The 20,657-nt window shown below is 38.1% G+C and overlaps 1 protein-coding gene across 1 annotated transcript in view; it reads right to left on the bottom strand.

Moving 5' to 3' along the window:
* DAPK1 (death associated protein kinase 1) overlaps positions 1-20,657 on the bottom strand; it is a 60,501-nt gene that overhangs the window by 26,611 nt on the left and 13,233 nt on the right. The window contains exons 2-11 of the mRNA XM_005426891.2: positions 17,968-18,189; positions 7,315-7,453; positions 5,344-5,473; positions 5,012-5,060; positions 4,844-4,870; positions 4,266-4,418; positions 4,080-4,125; positions 2,343-2,432; positions 1,860-1,952; positions 126-245 (exon numbers count right to left, since the gene is read on the bottom strand). Coding sequence (XP_005426948.1) covers positions 126-245; positions 1,860-1,952; positions 2,343-2,432; positions 4,080-4,125; positions 4,266-4,418; positions 4,844-4,870; positions 5,012-5,060; positions 5,344-5,473; positions 7,315-7,453; positions 17,968-18,189 — 1,069 coding nt within the window. The remainder of the gene's footprint in view (positions 1-125; positions 246-1,859; positions 1,953-2,342; positions 2,433-4,079; positions 4,126-4,265; positions 4,419-4,843; positions 4,871-5,011; positions 5,061-5,343; positions 5,474-7,314; positions 7,454-17,967; positions 18,190-20,657) is intronic.

Below are 20,657 nucleotides of genomic sequence, written 5' to 3'. Positions count from 1 at the left end.
TTTTCCCATTCCCTTGCCTTTTAATTTCAGGTGTTACATTTCTATTTTACAGCCACACTGCTCTATTCAACAGGGTGGTAGCTAGTCCCCCACACACCTCATACCTCAAAACAGACCCACACTACCTTGTTGGGTTGATTGACATCGTAATTTGTCAGAGATCCCAGAAGGTGCTGTAATCCAGGAACATTGTCATCATTGATGGCATGAATAATAGCTTTCATCACAAAAGAATCTTCCTCATCCTTGCCATTAAATGAGAACGAAGAAAAATTGTTAGCTTTAAGAAAAAATCTGTATCTAACAGCTGCCAAGACATCAAAAAAAATTAAAACCTAAATTTTTTAAAACATTTTTTTGTAAAAGAGTGCTTCAGCTGCAAGTTGTAATCTTTCATGAAGCATATGGCTAGCATGTATGTATGTTATTTGAAAACTCACACTAAACCCCATGACATGTTTTCTGGTAAAGTATACTTCCCTCTTCATCACACACAAGCCTGTTAATCACTGAAACTCCACACAGCTTTCTTTAATAAGGTGTATTTTTTCCTCATAGGAAAAGTAGATGATAGATTTCAATAGAAGCAATACTTGCATAAAATGAAATTATTCCATGCATACATGTGACGATTAAAAAACCCAAGTGGTGCATGAATACCAGCTGAAGTATCAGGTTTTGTGCCATCCACAAGAGAGGTGCTTTGGTCCAAGCTTTCATCTATTCAAATGGATCAGTTAAAAATCTAGAACCTAAGTAATAAGCCTAGATACCTCTGCAGGTGTAACTTTGTTTTTCTCCCCTGCACTAGAATTTCAAAGAGCTGAAATTCACAGAGCCCATTATTTGGATTGCTCTTACCTCCTCTCTCCCGAGGTTTCAGATTTTTTAGGACACTAACATTGGGCTATAATCCTTTCTGCTGGAACACAGGTGTGAAAAGCTGATCCAGTGTTAAAAGGTATACAGATAGCTGAATTTGGGGGGTGTTGGGTAGGAAAAGGAGAGCAAGAGGAGAACAAAGAGGAGAGAAGCCAAAAGATAAGAGGAGAAAAAGTGGAAACATGAGCATGGAGTTGCACAGGAGGGACATGGGGAAGATAGTATGCAGAAAAGGGCTTTGCAGAATTTTTGAAGTTTAGTCCTATTAATGCATAGAAAAGATGATATTCCCCAGCTCTAAACATATTAACACACATTCCCTGCTGATCACAAGGAATTTGTAAAAGGTGTATTAAAACTTGTAAGTAAGCTAAGAAGACAGCTTTTAGATTTATAAGCATTTGTAATTACAAAACATACAGCAATTGCTCCTAACTGCAACTCTAGCCATATCTAATACCACAAACTGAATACATGGCCAGCTCTAAAGTTTCCTCCTTAAATAACTGCTTGTTGTGACACTGCTGTCTAGCATTCATTGGATTTAAAATGGCCTCAATGATTTTGAATATTTGGTAAAAAAAAAAGAAGGAATATTATTTTAGTCCACAAAATGGTGATGTAAGTAATGAGTAAAATTCAGATGACACTTTTCCACCATATAATTGTTTTGGATGACACTTTTTCACCATATAATTGTTACGGTACAAAAAATACTCATGAATCAAGTTTCAAAACCAAGAAATGAATTTTTGACACCAGGTATCAGCCTCAGCACCGTAAGTTAAATATCAAGGTTTCAAGAGGCAGAAGATCAAACTATGGATAACTGACCTTGATAACCTGAAAATCTATTTCTTCTTTCTTATGAGATTAGTTAATTATGCAAATTTTCAAGAGACTAATATTTCTGTTAGTTAGAAACTGGCAAAATTAATATGTGATAAAGCTTTCTAAATATATAAGAACACACTTACCAGAGTATCATCACTTCTAGCGACACTCATGCTACTTCTGGACAAGAAAGATCTTGATAATCTTTGGCACAAGGATATTAAGCGCACTGATTGCTTTATAAAAATAATAAGAAAAAAGCTATATGTAAAAAAATTAGAAAATTCTGATAGGATGCTATGGCAGAGATTTTAAAAGACTTGGCAAAACAAACTGAAGTTTGACTTCCACATCCCATCTGCTTTTTATATTGAATTTGAAACCTTAACTTTTGTTATTTATAATTCAGCAGAAGCACAAAACAAACGCACAGGCATTGGATGTAGATCACTGACAAAGAGGTCTTCTCCCACACTAGCATACTCAAGCATTTAATTTATTCCCAGTGTCGGAAGAACATGTTTCTTCTTCTTTTCCACTCTTAAATGTGCTAACCTTTCCCTGGAACAGGCAATGCTACTGCATTTGTATGTCACCAACATTTGATGTGTTATTGAATGACTTACTTTCCATTTTCGTCGTGCTGCAAACTTCTTGAATTTCTCCATATTCACTGCAGAAGCTTTTCTGCTGAGTGCTTGCTGAGTGTCTTTTGGCTGTGAGCAAAGGGAAAATAAAGATGTTCCAAAAAATTCCATAATTTCCGCATGTAAGTCTCTGTCCCTCAGTGATGACTTCCACTTACATTATAATAGTACTCCAATCATACTGTAATAATGAAGTAATTGTAAGCACATATTTTTAATATTCAGAGTCTAGTCTGGCAAACAGATGGAATTTCTTAAGAAAATGCTGTAAGGGAAATCCAGGCCTAAGAATGCAATACTAAAATGTGCTTTTTCATTTTAAACAAAAAACCCCTTCAAACATCAGAACATTCAGCCTTGTCCTTCACCTCCCTCTCTGATAGAGGCATTTGATTTCCAAGATAAATCCTGTCCTCTGGGAAGATTTCCTGGCTGATTTTAAATGCAGTCAATCTTTGTTACAGTCTCAGTGTAATCACCTGGACACTGTTGAAAAATTACTCCCTCCCCAAACAAAATCACATCCCACCTACCAGTGCAGCAAGCTCTAAGCCCTCATCCTTTAGTGGGCTAATACTAAGCACCAATGACTAGTGGAGTACACCAAATTTTGCATGTTATGATCCCATTCTTGAAGTCATTTTTATGGAGATATATATATAGCATAGAATCATGGAAAGGCTTGGGTTGGAACGGAACTAGTTTCAACTTTCCCTGCCATGGAAATGCAGGTAAAGATAGCGGTGGGAAAGGGGAAAAGAGGATATGACTAATGGAATGGGAATCAAATGCCTGGAAAGTTAAGTTATAAAGCAAAGTAATAGGGTACTAAACAACCTGTCTCTCTGCACAAGCGTGGAACTTGGTCCAAGAGAGACCAGCTTGCACAATGCTTGCTTTAGTGTTTTAAAATATCATGTCAGTATGTTCCACACATTTCAGCTATATCAGATTACCTCAGCAAAAAGTCACCAAAGCATGGTCAAATTTGTAGTTTGGCACTTTGGTGTAGAAATGCCTGCCCTCGGATGTTGTACTGTGAACTGAAGCAGTTTTGGCACAGGTAAATATTCTGCTAACTGATCTCTGGGAAGTCAAATGGGATCAAATACCTGCTGTGCATCCCCACCTCCTGGGAATCAATGGCACTGAATGGGTTTACTACTCACAATCATTATGTGATAGGAATTATAACAATAACCTGCCAGGTAGCACGACACACATTAAGAAGAATGATAGGTGCCATTTCCTCCCTCTCAACATAGCAGCTTCACAACAGCTCAATCCAAACCAAACACTGAAACACTGAAGAAGGAAGCGGACCACCACATCAACTGCTCTCTTCAGTGTAAGGGGAAGGACAGAAGAGAGATTACTTTTTTTCCCCAGTCTAAATAAAGGCATTAGAAGAAGAAAGTGCGAATTGGACTGGATTCAGAGACTGTATGTTTGTCAGTGCAATGTTCTTTGAAGATTACCTTCTCCATCTGACCATGACTTTAATTCCCATACGGGGCTACTTCCCTACTGCTAACTCACATAGAGCATATATTAATGAAGCCCATATTCTGCATGTGTTAGCTTTCATACAGGCAGCTTTCCAAAACAGTAAGTTACATTAAACAATTATGAAAACATTCCATATCAAGGAACTCAAAAAGCATGAAATGAAAAATGATTAAAAACGGGACAACAGAGAATGAATGGCATGCTAACCTTGATCCAAGGATGCAGCAAACTGTCTTGAATAGTCATTCTCTTCCTTTAAGAGAATAAGAGATAAAACAGTTTCAGATATTAATAAAATACATACTGGTTTATGTTTATTAAACTATCATCTCCAAATATAATGTAATTTTAAATACTACAGATGTAAGTGCCACACAGAAGAATAAAGCTCACTTTGGATCTTTGACTAGAAGTCTTCGTATAAAGTCTTTAGCTAGGGCACTGGTATTACTGAAGAATTCTTCTTCAAATTCATAATTCACAGCAGACACATTTGCCAGTGTTTCCTGTTTGGTTTCTCCAAGAAATGGTGATGCACCACTTAGACTGCAAGAGAGACAGAACATTCCTCTCAGTACACGTTGTAACACTGCTGCTTCAGCCCTCTGAGATCAAATAACAGTAGAAAGAGAATGTTTTTCTTTTCCATTTTAAGGCTGCAGATCTAGTTTCAGGAAGATGTGATGTAGCGGGGCAAAAAAACTTTGCTATAATTTCAAAGAATACTATTAAGATATAGCTGTAGGAAAGTCACCTACAGATTTGAAGACAGTTTCCCATCCTAGCTCAATGCTGATTAACAGCAATGCTTTCAATAATTATACTACTGCTTTTAAGATCATACAACTTGAATCATGATGTGCAATCAGAATGCTTTGATTTGTACACACACCACCAACACCCCAGAGGATAGAATAAGAATTAAAAAACAACAGCATTTGCAGGAAACACCCATAGATTTTGGTACTTACAGAATATAAGTTATTACACCAATGCTCCTGGATTGAAGGAAAAGCAAACAAAAAAAGGATGAGGGAGAGGAGAGAAAAATAGATGGAAAGAGAGAAAGGAGAAAAAAAATGGTTAGAACATAAGCATAATCATGAGAGATTTATTTCAAGTAAGATCCAATAACTTACCACATATCTGCTTCAAGACCAAGAGGCTCATAATTTACTATTTCAGGAGCTAAAGGAAAAAGCAGCAAGGTAAGTACCTAGTCAAAGAACAGGTATAAGTCTCACTCTGAGTCCATGTATGTCAGAGATAATAAGCTAAGATGCTGATAGATTAAAACACCTTAATGCAAGTCTAATTTGAAATCAAATGCTACAAATTGCTTATTTAAATTTCAAAATGTCATGAATACACAAAAATTTCATAATCTGTAAATCAACCAAGCCAAGATAAGCCACAAATACTGTTTCACGGACTGAAAAAGAATAGTTTGAAGAAACAACAGTTTTCTCACCAACAAACTCTGGTGTTCCGAAGATATTTTTGAATTCATTTCCAAAGTCAATTTTGTGTGCTAAACCAAAGTCAATAATCTTGATTCGAGGCTTTGGTACATTCCTGTCCAACAGCATTATGTTTTCAGGCTTTGAGAATGAGGAAGGGGGGAGAGAAAGAGAGATTACATATAGGTACAAACTGTGGACAAGTGTTCTTCATCACTGAACATTCATTTTTACCTCTGTTAGACACTTAAATTGTATTTTAGGCAGAAAAATCCTGACTTTTCCTATTATGATCTAACATATGCTTTAAGTAACTACAGTAAATTAGGATTCCATGTTGATGTTGAAGCGCTATGATTTCCACAAGGCCAAGATTTTACTTCTTGTAGATACCACAGTTGCAGTTTTCATGTGGACTGACCCTTAGTGAAACACACTGTCCCCCAGTAAAGATCACAGACCCTGTGCTACAGCCATTCCAGCACTGCTGGGAGCATGCAGGAAATAAAACCCTATCAACTAATTACTGGGTTTGGTTTACATTAGTCCCTGAAAGAGGTTTCTTTCACACCACATAAGCAATCAGGAAGGTGTATCTTGTTGCCTTTGGATCTTCCAGGGAAACTTCTGGAGTGGTCCAGCTCACAGATGTTGAGGCTCAACATACTTAAAAGGAAGGAAAAAGAGCAGGTTCTCCTGTCTTTTCTAGCTAATTTTGAAATATGGACTTCACATTTCTTTACACCAAAGATCTGCAAGGCCAGAACAAAGAAGATGAAATGCCAGGATTATCAGCAAAGGGGGCTGTCTCTACACTGCATCACTTTAATGAGCATACAGAACCAGCTACTCAGTCACCATGTCCTCTTATGTCCATAAGCTGGTGTGCTCTGAAGAGGTCCTGTAGCTACATCCATCCTGTTCAGAGTGTTAGGGGCTTCTAGAGTCATTAAGGACAGATCTTCATCATCACCCTTCTTTTACCTTTTTTTCCCAATCACAGGACCTGATAAGTGCAACTGTAATTTCTGCATTTCTGTTCCATACTTTTTTTTGGTCTGCACATTGCTGCCTACTTTAATGCACAAAGTTTTGGTATCCAAGGATGACTTGTTCAATTACAAACAGATTGGCAAAAATTCACATATCATACTCTAAGAAATAAAATTCTTTCTAGCTTTACAAATTTTTTCTCTTGCTGACTGTCATACAAAGACCAAATATATTACCCAGGTGATGAGGATGAAACTGGAAAAGGTATGCTTACACTGAAATCCATTCCCTTCCCTACCTCATTCCCCTTTCAGAACGACATTTCAATTGTAATGAAATAATCATGCCTCCTTTTTCTCTTACAGACATAGCTGCCCACTTCAGGAGACTTCTGAGATGTTTAGTTGTCTACCTTTGAAAAATAACAACTTCTGGGGGAAAATGTGCTGAAATTGAAACATTTAAAAGCAGTTGCTCAGCTTAGATACAAAAAGCTCTGCTTTTATTATCAAAAGGATGCAATTAACAACTTTTCTGAAAACCAACAAAAAAGCCCCAAGAAGGGAAAAAGACATCAGTGGAAATTTGCTGCCTGCTCCACAAAAATCCTTGCACTTAACTCAGTGCAGTTTCAATTAAGCACCTAAAAAAACCCACAGTTGAAGAAGGCATCTAGGTCAGAATGTTTCACCCAGATCCCATTCACAATGGAAAAAAAATATCATAGTCCTCATTTTTATTTCAGGTTTGTTTTTTCAGAATGGTTTAATTTCATCAGAAGGTGCCATTTCCCCTGAAGAAACATTTCCCAGACGGGAACTATTTACAGTTCAGTAACTTCTTTCCAATGGCTGAGCTTCTCCCTGTCTACATAAGCTAGCAAAACAAAACCATGGCCAAGATCTTCATGATGACTGATTTGTGGCTAGAATTACAAAGGACTTCAATGGATGTTGATTACAGTTTAAGTTTTTATCTGTTCCACACACCTTAAGATCAAAGTGGGCAATTTGCAGAGAGTGGAGATACTGAACACCATTAAGTATCTGTTTGAGAAATTCTGTGGCTTCCTCCTCCGTGAGAGATTCTTTCTCAGCTAAGAAGTCGAAGAGCTCCCCACCTGCAACACTTGGAGAGTAGAAGCAGAGTTATTGACAAGTTTGCTTTAACCAATGGGTTCCTTTTAGTATAGCTATCCTCAAACCTTGAAGAGCTTTGAAAAGGATCCAGATGCTTTAAATGTTTCAAATATCAGAAAAAATGATGAAAAATACTTAATTCAATACCCAAAAGAGTTAGTAGCTCCCTCCCTTCCCCTGAAAAGAATACAGTAAAAACAGTCTTACTTTCAGACAAAAAAAAAGTTTAGAAAACCCGAAAAAACATAGTTAACAGTAATTTAAATGAAGTAAAAGCCTCCTATTCTCTGTATGCACATTTAAAAGAATACCATTAAATATGAAGTAACAAGACTCAAAACATACCAACACAATGGGACATGACATTATCTAGAAAATAAAACATGAATTGGCTCATATCAGTAAAATACCAGATTTCTACACCCTTACTGAAAAATAAAAATTTTAAATCTTATATTGAAATATTTATTGGCAGCTGTCCTACTTTTAGTTTCTTAATTCCCTAGAGCATCCAACTTCTGAAAATAGATTCTGGTTTTGAAATACTGTATTACAGGCAGCACCTATATTGCTATATTGTACTCTAACATGGTGAAACCTTTTCTACATTGAAATGTCCTTAAGACTGTTTCCAGCAAGTGTTCTAACCCCCCAGCAGAAAGAAAAGAGCTAAGACAGAGTACATAAGCACATCTGGATTTTTGCATTTGAGAGAGAGAGGAATAAAGAGAAGATGATCCTCTTCTCAGCTCAGTCAAGTAGCTCTTAACCCAGCCAACAGCACGAAGAGACACTGAAGTGATAGAACTACAGCTATTCCCAAATAACAGACACGTTTCAGCTGAAGGACACAGTAGTTTGCCCACTGTGGCAAACTACTTTTCCCATCTGTGAAAGCAAGGGTACTACTTAGAAAAGTCTTAGAGATTGCAAAAATGGTCATAATATCTCCTGTGTTTTTCCTTGTAACGATACTAACACAAATTCAGAAAGTGCGCTCTAATTTTTATTGCTTTTCTGCAGGAAAAGAAAATAATCTGTTCATGATTTAAAGCTCTGATTATGAAACATGAGGTGGTGATTAACATATAACAACGGGTAAATAGTTTGGATAAATTTCTTGAAATACATTTGACTTCTTTATCATGTCTACTTTTTCAGGGACTTAATCTGCATTATTGTAATGCAAATTGCATGAAAAGTGTATTTTAATGAGTTCTTGAAGCTTTCATTGAGCTGCCTAGACAATAATGAGAGTATTGTTTTGGGTATTATTTGTGTTGTAGTATTTTCTGCATGAAAGCAATTATTGAAACAAAGTGCCATTAAAATATAAGAATTATAGACTGTAAGGACGAGAGGTAATTTTAATGATTTTCTTTGTTGTTGTAGAGACATTAAAACGGAATTCCTAATGATTAAATCCAACTTGTTATTTTACAGAGACTGGTCAGAGGTGTCTTCCAAATGGACACGCATATTCTCTCATTGTTTGCTTCTGACTGAAAAAAAAAAAAAAAAAGAAAAAAAGAAAAAATTCAGGCTAATGTCTGTATCTCTGCAGCACTGCACTGAACGGTCACATTCATTTCCAATTACTGGGCTAAAGGCCTTAGCATCACGTGAAGCTTGCTTCCCCATGTTTACAAGAGGATGTTGGCTGCAGTTGTTGAGTGGCTGTAAACTGCAGCACAGCCTTGCCACATGGAGCAGGCAGACTCACTGTGGCTACTGCCCCATCAAAGCCCATCAAGTGCAGGCACTCAGTGTGGTTTGGCACTGGGCTAGCTTTCACAGTTTAGGGAACCAGAGAAGATGGATCCTCAGCTGAGGAAGAGCTTGTAAGACTGCACCAAAACACTGCATCTGGGCCCACTTTTTAAGCAGCTGGAAACCCCGAAAAACAGCAAAATCTCCTGCTGGTGCTTAAACCTTTCATCAGCCATCACAAATACAAGAGAAGTACTCAGGCAGGCATTTGCAGCCGTGGCCTCTCCAAGCACTGTGCTGTCCACCCTGCAGTCTAAAACAGACTGTGACAGTGTCACACAGGTGGTGTTATGCTTCATGGCTGGCAAAGCTTGCTCTTAACTCCTCTTGGCATTTTAAAGACATGCAGTCTGTAAAACTTAATAATCATCTATGATTATCACTTATTATACACATTCCATATAGACCCCTCAAAAAAGATTTAATTCCTAAAGTTTGCAACTTTTCAAGATACCTGCATTTGTGTAAAATGGAAAGAGCCTCTTCATTTTCTTCTTATCTGCAATTATTCTGATTCTATACTGCTGAGTACTATTATTCTGTCTTTGCCACAGATTAATTGTAATGACCTTTCTTTAATGACACACCATAAGCCTTATAATTGTGTGCAATAAAACATTATCTGTGTTTCACAGGTGATATACCTAGTGCTTGCAAATCTCAAAACTGAGGGCCAGAGAAGGCAAAAGGCTTGAAATGCTTTTTTTTTCTTCTTTAAAACTGAAAGTTCATTAGCAAAAGTGGTAGATTTTTGCAATCTGTTGTGTGCTTCTGTGATGCTTAAGCACTGTTACCCTAAGTGACTTGGCAGCCCTTGCTGAACGAGTAGGCGAGTGAGGAGGGACGAGCTGTAATGAACTCAAAGTGTTGTTCCAGAAGCAGCTGTACCCCTGGTCTGTGGGACTCTGGTGTGCCCCCTCATGTTACACATCTCACTCCTGATGTCTAGGAGGAGATCCTGCGTGGGATCACCTCAGAGAGGGGGCCGTTGTGAATTCTCCTGCTGGTAACTCCTCAGCTGTGGGGGCGAGCTCTGGGAGCCGTGCTCTCCCCTGGGGTGCTGCCATAGCTGGCAAGCACAGTGCCCATCTAGCTGCTCCTGCTGCTTACTTATGGTAGAGACATAAAGCATGAGGGAAAAGGGTTTTTATAGCAATGATAAGTAAAAGGTTATACTAGCATGCATAAGGAACTTCACCTGGAAGCTCAGAAATGCCTGGCTCCTCTGCACCATGCAACCTCCAAAGGAGGCCCTTCTCACAAATATAAGGCAGTGACCCCATGGGATGTTGCATTTTTCAGCTTCCTCTTCATGCTTGTCAGGAGACTGCTTATTCCTTACCCTTTTGCTGACTCAGGAATATCTGATGTTAAGCTGTGCTATCATGGCCATAAAAAACCCATGCTATCGCTGCAGGGCAATCTTCAAGTGAGTCGTGGAGGGTTAATACAGGTCTACACTCAACATACTTTATAAGTTTGATTTCCACAGTTAATTGGCTGAAATACAATGTCCTCAGATTTATCAGTAGAGCCCAGTTTCACAGATTTTGTAATTGGATTATATGTGTAGAATAACTAGAGGATCTTGACTAGACTTCCAGATATCACAGATGAAGAAATGGGTTAGAAGAAGCCAGTAAAGACACTGGCTGTGTAAGATATTGCAGCCTTCACAAGCCTCCTAAAATGCTGTTGGGCTGTCAAGTCTAGTCCTGTGCCTCAGCCAGTGTAACAAGAGTCCCACAATACATAAACACTGCATGTTTTTGTAAACCAGAGTCACCTTCAAAGTGGAGCCAGAAGCAAGGAGAGAGCCCTATTCCACCAATGTGGATATCCCATCTCACATACAGAACCAGTGTTAATCTAAAGAAGAAGGCACAAGTAATTTCATACATCAGCCCCTTTGACTGGTCTTTATGAACATCATCTTCTACCAAGAAGCACACTGCTTCCACCTCCATTACAACGGGCCTTTGTTTCTAAATTGGCTTTGGGGATGCTGATGCACAAACACTCCGCTGAAATCTGACTGAAACCAGACCATTGCAAGGGTTTCCCAAGCCACACAAACTGGCTCCCAGCCTCTTTAGAGGCCCAAAGGCCACACAAAGGCTCCTTTGGGCCTCTACAGAGGGGCCCACACAACCAACATCTAAAAGACTGCTGCCCCCAACCACCAAGTGGATAAAGGTTCTTCCTGAAGGAAGCAGAGGCAAGAGGTTCACCAAGCACTAGTCCATCTTCCTGTAGAGGACTTTGGAGTATCTCTACCTGGTATCTCCAAGAAGCACAGAGCTTCTCTCTCTTCAATTTCTCAGTTTGCTGGTAGGAATTACCAGACAGCTTCCTGATCAGTTCTTTGTGCCCTAAGACAACTCTAAATGCCAAAATGCCAGTTCATAAAGGATGGATGGCAACCTCTTAACAGAGAAACTTAATTACAAGTCAAGTCACAGCTAAATTTCTTTATGGCTGCAAAGCCTCCCTGTTCTTGTTCACATACTGTTTTCCTCTAAAGCTTTAATTCATTAATGTGCCTGCATAAAACGTTTCTGTTTACATTTAAATTTAATAATAATTTTGCAGTCATAATGTGCTGTTCAAATATCATGCTCAATAAAATAAGAATTTGTGCTTTGTGGCAGTCACATCTTAATTCCACCTAATTGTAATGCATTATTGACCATGTTATAACACAGAAAGTCATAAGGGCTGAGAAAATCTATTTCATCATTCTAACACAACTTTTTATATTGTTTTAAAGTAGCAGAGCACATGTTTTTAGAAGTATTTTGTATAAACATTTTCACTAAGAGCAAAGCTGGTATGTGTTATTTCACTGATACTTCTAGGCAGAAGTGCTATCTTTCCTGAAATGAGAGATGTAAATTAAAGCTCTCAGCTGACTGTGTTCTTTCTTACAAAACGCAATAGTGGTAAAAGCATTTCCCAGCCTCCCCAAAGGAAGGTTGACAGATGTGATTGCAACCCACACACCTCCCTCTGGGAAATAAAATACATCACGCCCATGGAAAAAGGATTTCTGTATAGTGCTTTTGCAAGTTGCCAGGCTTTCTTAACTATGAAACAGAACTATCGTCAGATCTCAGAGGAAGTCATTATGGGAACCTACTCAGGGAACTTAGAATCAATTAACCTTCAAAGTCAGCATGGTCACCTCGTAATGACTCAGTCATATGCTATGGTCACACTGCTTATTATGCAACAGCACCTAAATGATAATTAATGATTATCTAAGGATTTCTAATGAATTTTAAAATCTACAAATGAACCCTAAAATCTAGACCCAAATCCCTTGAAGGAACATTTATCTTGCTTAGATTTCAAAACAACATAAACTAAGTTAAAGAAGCATGCCATCAATTTATTCCAGTTTTAAAACAGATGCAATTTGATAAATTACCTGAATTCTTCTCTAGTCCAAACATTTATTCTGTCAACTTGTAAAAGAAATGTTTTCCCTAGGGATTCTGTGGTCACCGGTGTATTTTATGACATCCAGTTATGCAGTTGTCAGCCCAAGACTAGACTCATATATTATTATTCTGCTTTACGCAAGAATAAGGGGGTTTGCATCCACTTCATTTCACTGCCTTTATGAATTGTGCAGTTACCAACCCACTCCTCAGAAGTACAAAGTGTATCAAACATTTTGAAACAGCAGAGCAGGGCTGCTAGCTCATTAAATTACCTACCGGCTGAACAACATTGCACTTAAATTTTTCTGTATCTAGCTACCAGAAAAATGAAGACACGATCCAGTATCACCACGCCTTTTCATTTTCATTTGTCTAGCTTCCATTAGAGACATCAACTGTCATAAAATCCTCTCTTTAGTGTGCCTAAATTCTTCAATTATACTGAACAAGAAGCATTGGCCTCAATGGTCAGCCAGAACACACGCACCAAAACCTGGACTATAATTTAAGCAGTTAAGTCCCACTAAGGGGGGGTTGGGTGAGTGGGAGAGGGCATGAGCACTCCTGTGAATCTTTTCTGCACTCAAACACCTCTGGTATTTAGGTTTCCATCACCGAAATTCCTGAAGTGCCCAAAGTCTGCATACAGCAGGTGGTTACCTTGGCCCAGCAGAGTACCTTAGTATTTCGATCTCATCTACAACATTCAGATTAATAAATGAGAAGCATTCAGGTTTAGCAAACAGGAGGGGCAGTGATTTAGCTGAGGGACTGCAGCACACAGAAACCAGTTCTCCCTTTGAGACCTGCTCACTGTGTGGCAGAGTCACACCAGCTCTCGAGTCTGTCCTGTCAGCCCTGTCAAGCCTTTGTTCCAACCTGCCTACATATTCTCTGTGCATCTATCTGTGGGCCTGGAATTTAGGATTTTGAAATCCAAAGGCGACACAAGATCTACAAATTGGTGTCACAGGGTTTGCTAACTGCATGCTACATGTCAGAAGCACCAAATATTTAATCCTCCTCTGAAATTGCAATGCAAAGCCACTTGATAATAACTTTCTCATTTACTTATGGGTAAAATTTACAAAAATCTCAGAGGTATTTCTATCAAAAGACAAGTAAAAATTAAGGAAGCCCTGTGAAGACTTCAAGCTTCTCTGGAAGACAGGCTTTAAGTCTCTTCCTGAGCATAATTGTAAAAAGTTAAATTTAAGCCCCAATAAGATAGAAGAGGAATTTAAAGAGTTCAGAGTTACTTGCTCTTATTTGCTCTTCAATGATCAATTAATGAAATTGTCATAATTTTTTACACAAGGATGTATCATCCTCTTCTTGCACTGTTCTGTTTTGATTAACAATATGAAGCTACCACCAAAGCAGAAAGTCAGAGACAGTGTGAGATACAGGACTAAGCCGAAAATAAAGTTTATGCTTTCAAATGAAGTATAAATCCTAGCATTTAATGCACAAATGCTTCTAATACTTTCAAAACTTTCTATTTTAAAAAATTTATAAAACAGATAATTGTCACTCAGAACCATGCTAGAAGAGATAACCATCTTAAATCAAGATTTCAAATTCAGAAATGAAGTTATGCTTTTTGCAGAGAAAAGTATGAATACCTAACTCCACACTACCAAGTAAAAGGAGTCAGGTATTGCTATCAAGCCATTTTTACAAAACAGACCATCTGCATTCCTTTTGTGAATTTTGAGGAACTACTGTACAATATAGGATGAAAATATTTATTTTTTGTGTTGCAGCATGAAACCATAACCAAGGCTCCACAAAGAATCACAAACTGAGTATATTTTATATCTGCAGTCTATATTAAAGACCTAATAAAATGGAAGAGAAAATAAAATGGAAGAGAGAAATTATGCATCCAAGGCCAGGAAAAGGGGAACCAAGTAGGTGCAAAACATGCTTGAGGAAAGAAAATAATTATTACTGTAGAGACATCTGTGTTTTCTAGTCTGTGAAATCTGAAAAAATGATGGCTTCAGCAGAGCTCACTAGAAATAGCTTAGTACAGCTAATATATAACAGACTGTAATAGCTGCAGCTGGATAGAAAAATGTAAAATTAGTCCAAAAAATTCAGACTAATTCAATTATTTGTGTGATAAAAGCAAAAAAAGAAAGCTATTCAGGTTTTAAGTTAGATGAGACAGTGGCTTCCAGTTTGTATGTAATATGCATAACATTCCTTTCAAGATGATGTAAAAGTCCACAGAGTGGGAATTTAAAAGGTTATTTCCAAGTCAAGAAAGGAGACATTTTTCACTAAGAGCTAGAGTTATGAAAATATGTCTGAATGCTCTAAATATACCAAAAGACTGCAATAAAGTAAGCTTCTTCAAGGATATTTCATGCTTGTCCCTGGCTGCTGAATCTTTTAAGGAAAGATTTCGTTTTAAAAGTTTCATAAATTAAATATTTTGTAGAACTTGCTTTTTTTTTTTTTTTGTAAATCAGTTTCCTGATATAAAGTAGTTCAAATAAAAACTTCCAAACACCTATGTGGATAAAGTAGCTCTGTTTTCTATTCGGTGCTGTGAGGACCTACTTGGCCACTGCAATAATTAACCAACTGCCCACATATTCCTGCATATAAATCATGACCTTGAATAGAATCAGAGAATGGTTTGTGCTGGAAGGGACCTTAAAGATCATCAAGCTCCAACTCCCCAGCCATGAGCAGGGTCACCTCCCACTAGACCAGTTGCTCAGAGCCCCATCCAACCTGGCCTTGAGCTCTTCCAGGAATGGAGATCCAGAACTTCTCTGGGCAACCTGCTCCAGCGCCTCACCACCCTCACAGTTAAGAATTTCTTCCTAATAACCAGTCTGAGTATGCCATTTTTCAATGTGATGCCATTCCCCCTTGTTCAGTCAATTGCTCACCTCTGAGAAACTGCCAATTAGTAAGGCAGAAAAATGTTTAGGAGGCCGTATGCAAACCTCTTGCTGAAGCAGAAAATAAAAATCAATAGTGAACAGGCCATAGACCCTGTCACCCTGGGACTGTGCATGTTGACATATGGCAACAGAAGGGCAGCTGTGGTTGCTCAATTATACAAAATTGTGTCTCTGTGTGATATACTGCCTCATAATTGTAGTCAGAACAGAACACAAGAGCCAGGAAATACACTATGTTCTAATCAAAATGGAAAATGGACACGTAGGGTAGATTCTGAAGATAGAGAAACAGGTTATTTAATGAGATTTCAGCTTTATTTCTGTTCATATGAAATTGCTCTATAAGAACAAAGACTGTCAAGAGGGTAGGCCCCTAGGCAAAATGTGAATATTAGAACATTAGAGAAAAAGGATTACATATTTAATGTCTAAGCATGCAATTAAAATGACAATCCTGTCTATTCAATAGCTTTATGTAACATCACAGTGATTTTGAGAACTACAAAACTTTGTAGCAGTTAGCATATTCAAGTTTACAAAGGGATTGCTAACATCATCTTTTCTTCTTTGACTGTCTAAATAAATAAATGCATTACCTTTGGGGTATCCAAAACAGCACTTCTTCAATTGAAAGACTCACAAAGCAGTTTGGAAAAGTGAAAAAAAAAAAATCTCAGATTGAAACTATATAGGGATTGCTCACCTCGCAAAACAATTACCTAAATTGCAATACAAATAATTTGCTGAGCTTCATGACATCAAGCTTATGAAATACGCAGATAGTCATTCTTCTGTTCAATGGACAGTGGTGGTTACACACTGATACCCACACAGAGCAACCTTGCTGCCAAAAGAGCTCCCATTCCATGCCTGAAGTGGGGGTGGGTGGGGTAGTCCCATTCCTCCTACCACTGCTGTGATTACCAAGTCTCCCTCACAGCTTCCGAGTACAGACACTGGCCTGACTTCATCTGCACAGAGTTCAGAGCAGAAGCAGCTGCAGAAGCAGCAATCCTCTGACAGCAAAGTTGTAGAGCAAGAGAACATGAGAGTTAGCATCAAGTAGGGAGAGGAAGAAACATCACACTAATTTTGCTGTGTATTCACATCACACTTCAAAGAATTCTGAACAAAACCCAGAAATAGTAAGAATATAAGGAACTTTTACTTTATACGAGATGATAATTTAGTTTGGAAAAAAAAAAACTTATTTAAATTATCCACATTTGTCAAACTAATGCAAGTGTATACAACTGGAACTAAAAAACCAAGCCAGACTACAACTATTACAATAAAATATCACATGCTGGACTAGAAGCGTAAAAATATGTTTGCATAAGCATAACAAAATAGTATCATTCATATATAGACCATAGGAAAAAATGGAACTCCAAAAGCTACATCCTAGTTTTCTTTTCAAATCTGTACTGTAAATATACATGTTACTGAAACCATGCAACACTGAAGTACCCTTATAAAGTGGAAATACCATTTATCAAAGCTAGTAAACAGGAAGACAAAACCTGCACAAGAAAAAACACATGGACAGCCCACAAAAAGACACAAGTGCTGCCCAAGACTCCTGCATGCATGAATTTCTTACTGTACAGTATGGTTAACTGATACCGAGCAGGTATGGCAATAAAAAAGTGCCAGGCATGCCATCTGTGTAAAGATATGCACATTCCAGCAGCACCACTCTTAACACGTGACTAAGGCTTAACTCCTACAATTGCAGTCTTTGAGGAAGAAAAAGCCAGACTTTAAAAAATGGAGAAGTAGCTTCTGCTGACATATTTAGCTCAATCTATTAGCAATGACATCGGATGAAAAATTGGGAACTAAACCAGTATAACAGTATGAAACAGTGTGGAAGTTCAGTTCTCGTTTTAACAAGAGAAACCTGTGGGAAAATTCTGTTCTATGTGGGTTAGAAAATGAGAAAAGGCATTCACTGAGGCCATTTTACACCAACACAAAACACAGTGAAATTTCCTAAACTACTCTCTACTTAGAATCTCTATTTTCCTGTGCTCTGATCTTCAAATCATTATATTTAGTTCCAGGCCATTCTTTTGGATCCATAACATCAACATTAAAGTAAAAAGCAGAAAAAAAGAAATCCTAAATATGCTGATTTTTTTAAAAAAGACTTTGTAGTGCATTCAGAGTGAAAAATATGCGTGGAAATCAGGAAACTATAACACTGACTAAAAACCAAAGATTTCTAAGGCTATTACCTATTTTCTTTTGGGGTGATAAGGAACTTCCATTGAATCACTGCAATTCTCAAAGTGTTTGTTTTTAAAAACAAAAGAAACAAATATTGTCCTACAAGTCCGTGGGTCTCTAGAGTTACTTACAGCTCCAGAATGAGAATGACATCTGTTTTATTCTCATAGACGTCATGAAGCGTTATCACATTGGGATGCCGAATCTCTTTCAGTATTCCAACTTCTCGCTCGATATCTTCCCGGCTCACTCCACGACGGCTGGACTTCGTTCTCCTTTTCTTGATGAATTTTGCTGCAAACTGCAGGCCGGTACTTTTCTCACGGCATTTTTTCACTACAGCAAACTGCCCACTGAAAAACAAAGAGATGATGGGGGTTCAGTTCAAGACAATTTACAGTAAAGAGTAGCCTGTTTGCTGTGGTGGGGGAAATCAGCTTTTAACTCTGCCCGACCTAAGTATATAACTGCTTCTTATGCCATCTAGAATAACATTTGAAGAAAACCTAGAAGAGGCAAGAAATGTAATTTAAGATTAATTAAATCTTAAATTGTCACACAAATGTACACATTTCAGCACATCAGTAAGTAAAAGGTAGCACCTTACCAGTGAGGACTGCTGGATTTTTGACAAATACATGCACTGGGGATTACTGGGCAAAAGCAATGGTTTCTGGTTTTCTCCTCCCATATGCTTGTTGAATATTTTTTCTTTGTTCTGCAGTTGAGACAATTCGTAGTTTCTTACAATCTACATTATTTGTCAATATTCACTTTTTTTCTATATATATTCTATCCTTAAGTTTGTTTAAAAAAAAAAATTTAAAACAAAACTTGGTTTCATGACACTGCTTTGGATTTTGAAAGCACCAACTAAACACAGTAGTATGAAGAATTACTCATCTTGTTAAGTACAAGTTTGAAGATGGGAAAAGTACCGAGCCACTGAGAAAAAAAAAACTATGTTTGTATTACAAAACAGAAGAAACTCCAGGAAGCTGCTGACTCCAGCACACCATCATTGATGTAGAAGCCTGCTGTTGCCAGATGATCTAGATCAGAAATCTCCAGGAGCCTAATGTTGATTTAAAGAAAGAACAAGATTTCTAGAAGTGTTTTTCTTTTAAGTTTCTCTAATCTCTTGTTGAGGATTCTCAGGAAATTCTGTTCCTGTTTTTTTCACTCTATGAAGGAATAATAGAATTACAGAATGATACTAAGGAGAACATTTTTTGAAGCTACCCTACGCTGGTAACTGAAGAAGATCTGTTCTCTAAAGCAGATTTAGAACAGCAATTAAATCAGAGCTAGCCTTAATAGGTTTGACTACATGAACAGCCATATAGCACTCAGAGCTACACATTTCATGCCACCATTACTATGCTGATCCCGCATGGTACTCTGAGTCACACACTGTCTTGAACTGGGACATGCAGTTGGGCAAGACTAAATGACTGTCACTCGTGAAAGGGCAGGGCAAAGACAGGACCTCTCATGTGAACTCTTAGAAAGACACTCTAGAGCAGCCACCACCATCTGGGAAATCTTTGAATGCAGCCATGGGTAGTGAGTGAAGTAAACTTTGACAGAAGTCTTAAACCTCAACAGTCTAAAGTTGAGGTTTAGATTTGTTTCAGTATTATGATCACCATTCAAGTTTCATTCTTCATTGTTTAATGAAATCAATTCATGAACTTGTGAGAAGATGTTATATTGCATGAAAAATGACTTTGCCTTAAATTCCACCTGCTCCCAATTCCACACAAAGTTTTCAAGGATCAGATTTCCATATGGGGACTGCCACATTATTATTACAAACTGCAGTGGACAGAGCAGTGCTTCAGACCACACCATATCCTCTTCTCCATCACACACAGGCTGGAAGACCTGCTTCACTTGCCCAGACTTGGCCTGCTAGTGTTATCAGAGACGCTCTTTGACATGTAAGACTTTCATATGTGACTGAAAGAGAAAGCACAGACCTCTGGAACACCCGTGTCATCCTAAACTGACAGCAGAGAGCTAGACAAGGAATCTTAAGGTCATCAGCCTTCTCTGCCCGGTTCAGTCCAATTTCACAAAAACTGAGTTTGATCTCCAAGCTCTGAGCAATTTTGCACTGCCAGAGTAGAGGTATTTGCACAGCTGAATTGAAAACATAGCCTTTCTGGCTCTTGCTTCCAGTGAGAAAAGCAAGTGATTGTCTCACACTCTCCCCCACAGCACGCACATCTCCACAGAGATACAAAGCTTTATTTAAAAAGCAGTCAGTTTTGCAGAAAATTCACAGTTTCAGAGAAACAACAAAGTGGAGTAGTAGACAGATGCAGACATCATCACAACTCCAAACAGCTACTTAAGCTCATAGATCACAAGGAAGTCAAAAGCTGCTGTTTGTCTTCTGACGACCTAGCTGGCTTTTAGGCTAGAAGTCTAAAATGTCTGATAGAGGAAGAAAAATATTTCTGCTTATGATTCATCCACAGGCTTGAATGCTGAATGGCTAACCACTCTCTTATCGATGCACAGCCTCTATGTTTAGGAAAAGCTACTGCTTCACTGTGGAAAATCAACAAAACAAACAAAAAAAAGAAACAACCCTCCTGTCTACCCACCCTCACCCTCCTGTAATCCCTACACAACCCCTACAATGCAAATCAAACAAACACGGAAACAACAACCCCCAAAATAAAATATTAGAACCAAAATTACATCTAACATCAGCTCTGGAAGGAAAAAGGAAAAACATAAATCAAAACTACACAGACATACAATATATTCTGATATCCAAGATTTAATTATAAAAGTTGGCGGGGATTAA

Source organism: Geospiza fortis, unplaced genomic scaffold (assembly GCF_000277835.1).
Source record: "Geospiza fortis unplaced genomic scaffold, GeoFor_1.0 scaffold325, whole genome shotgun sequence".
Classification (NCBI taxonomy): Eukaryota; Metazoa; Chordata; class Aves; order Passeriformes; family Thraupidae; genus Geospiza; species Geospiza fortis.
The sequence above is the reverse complement of the archived record's forward strand: the minus strand, read 5'-3'. Positions and strand labels throughout refer to the sequence as shown.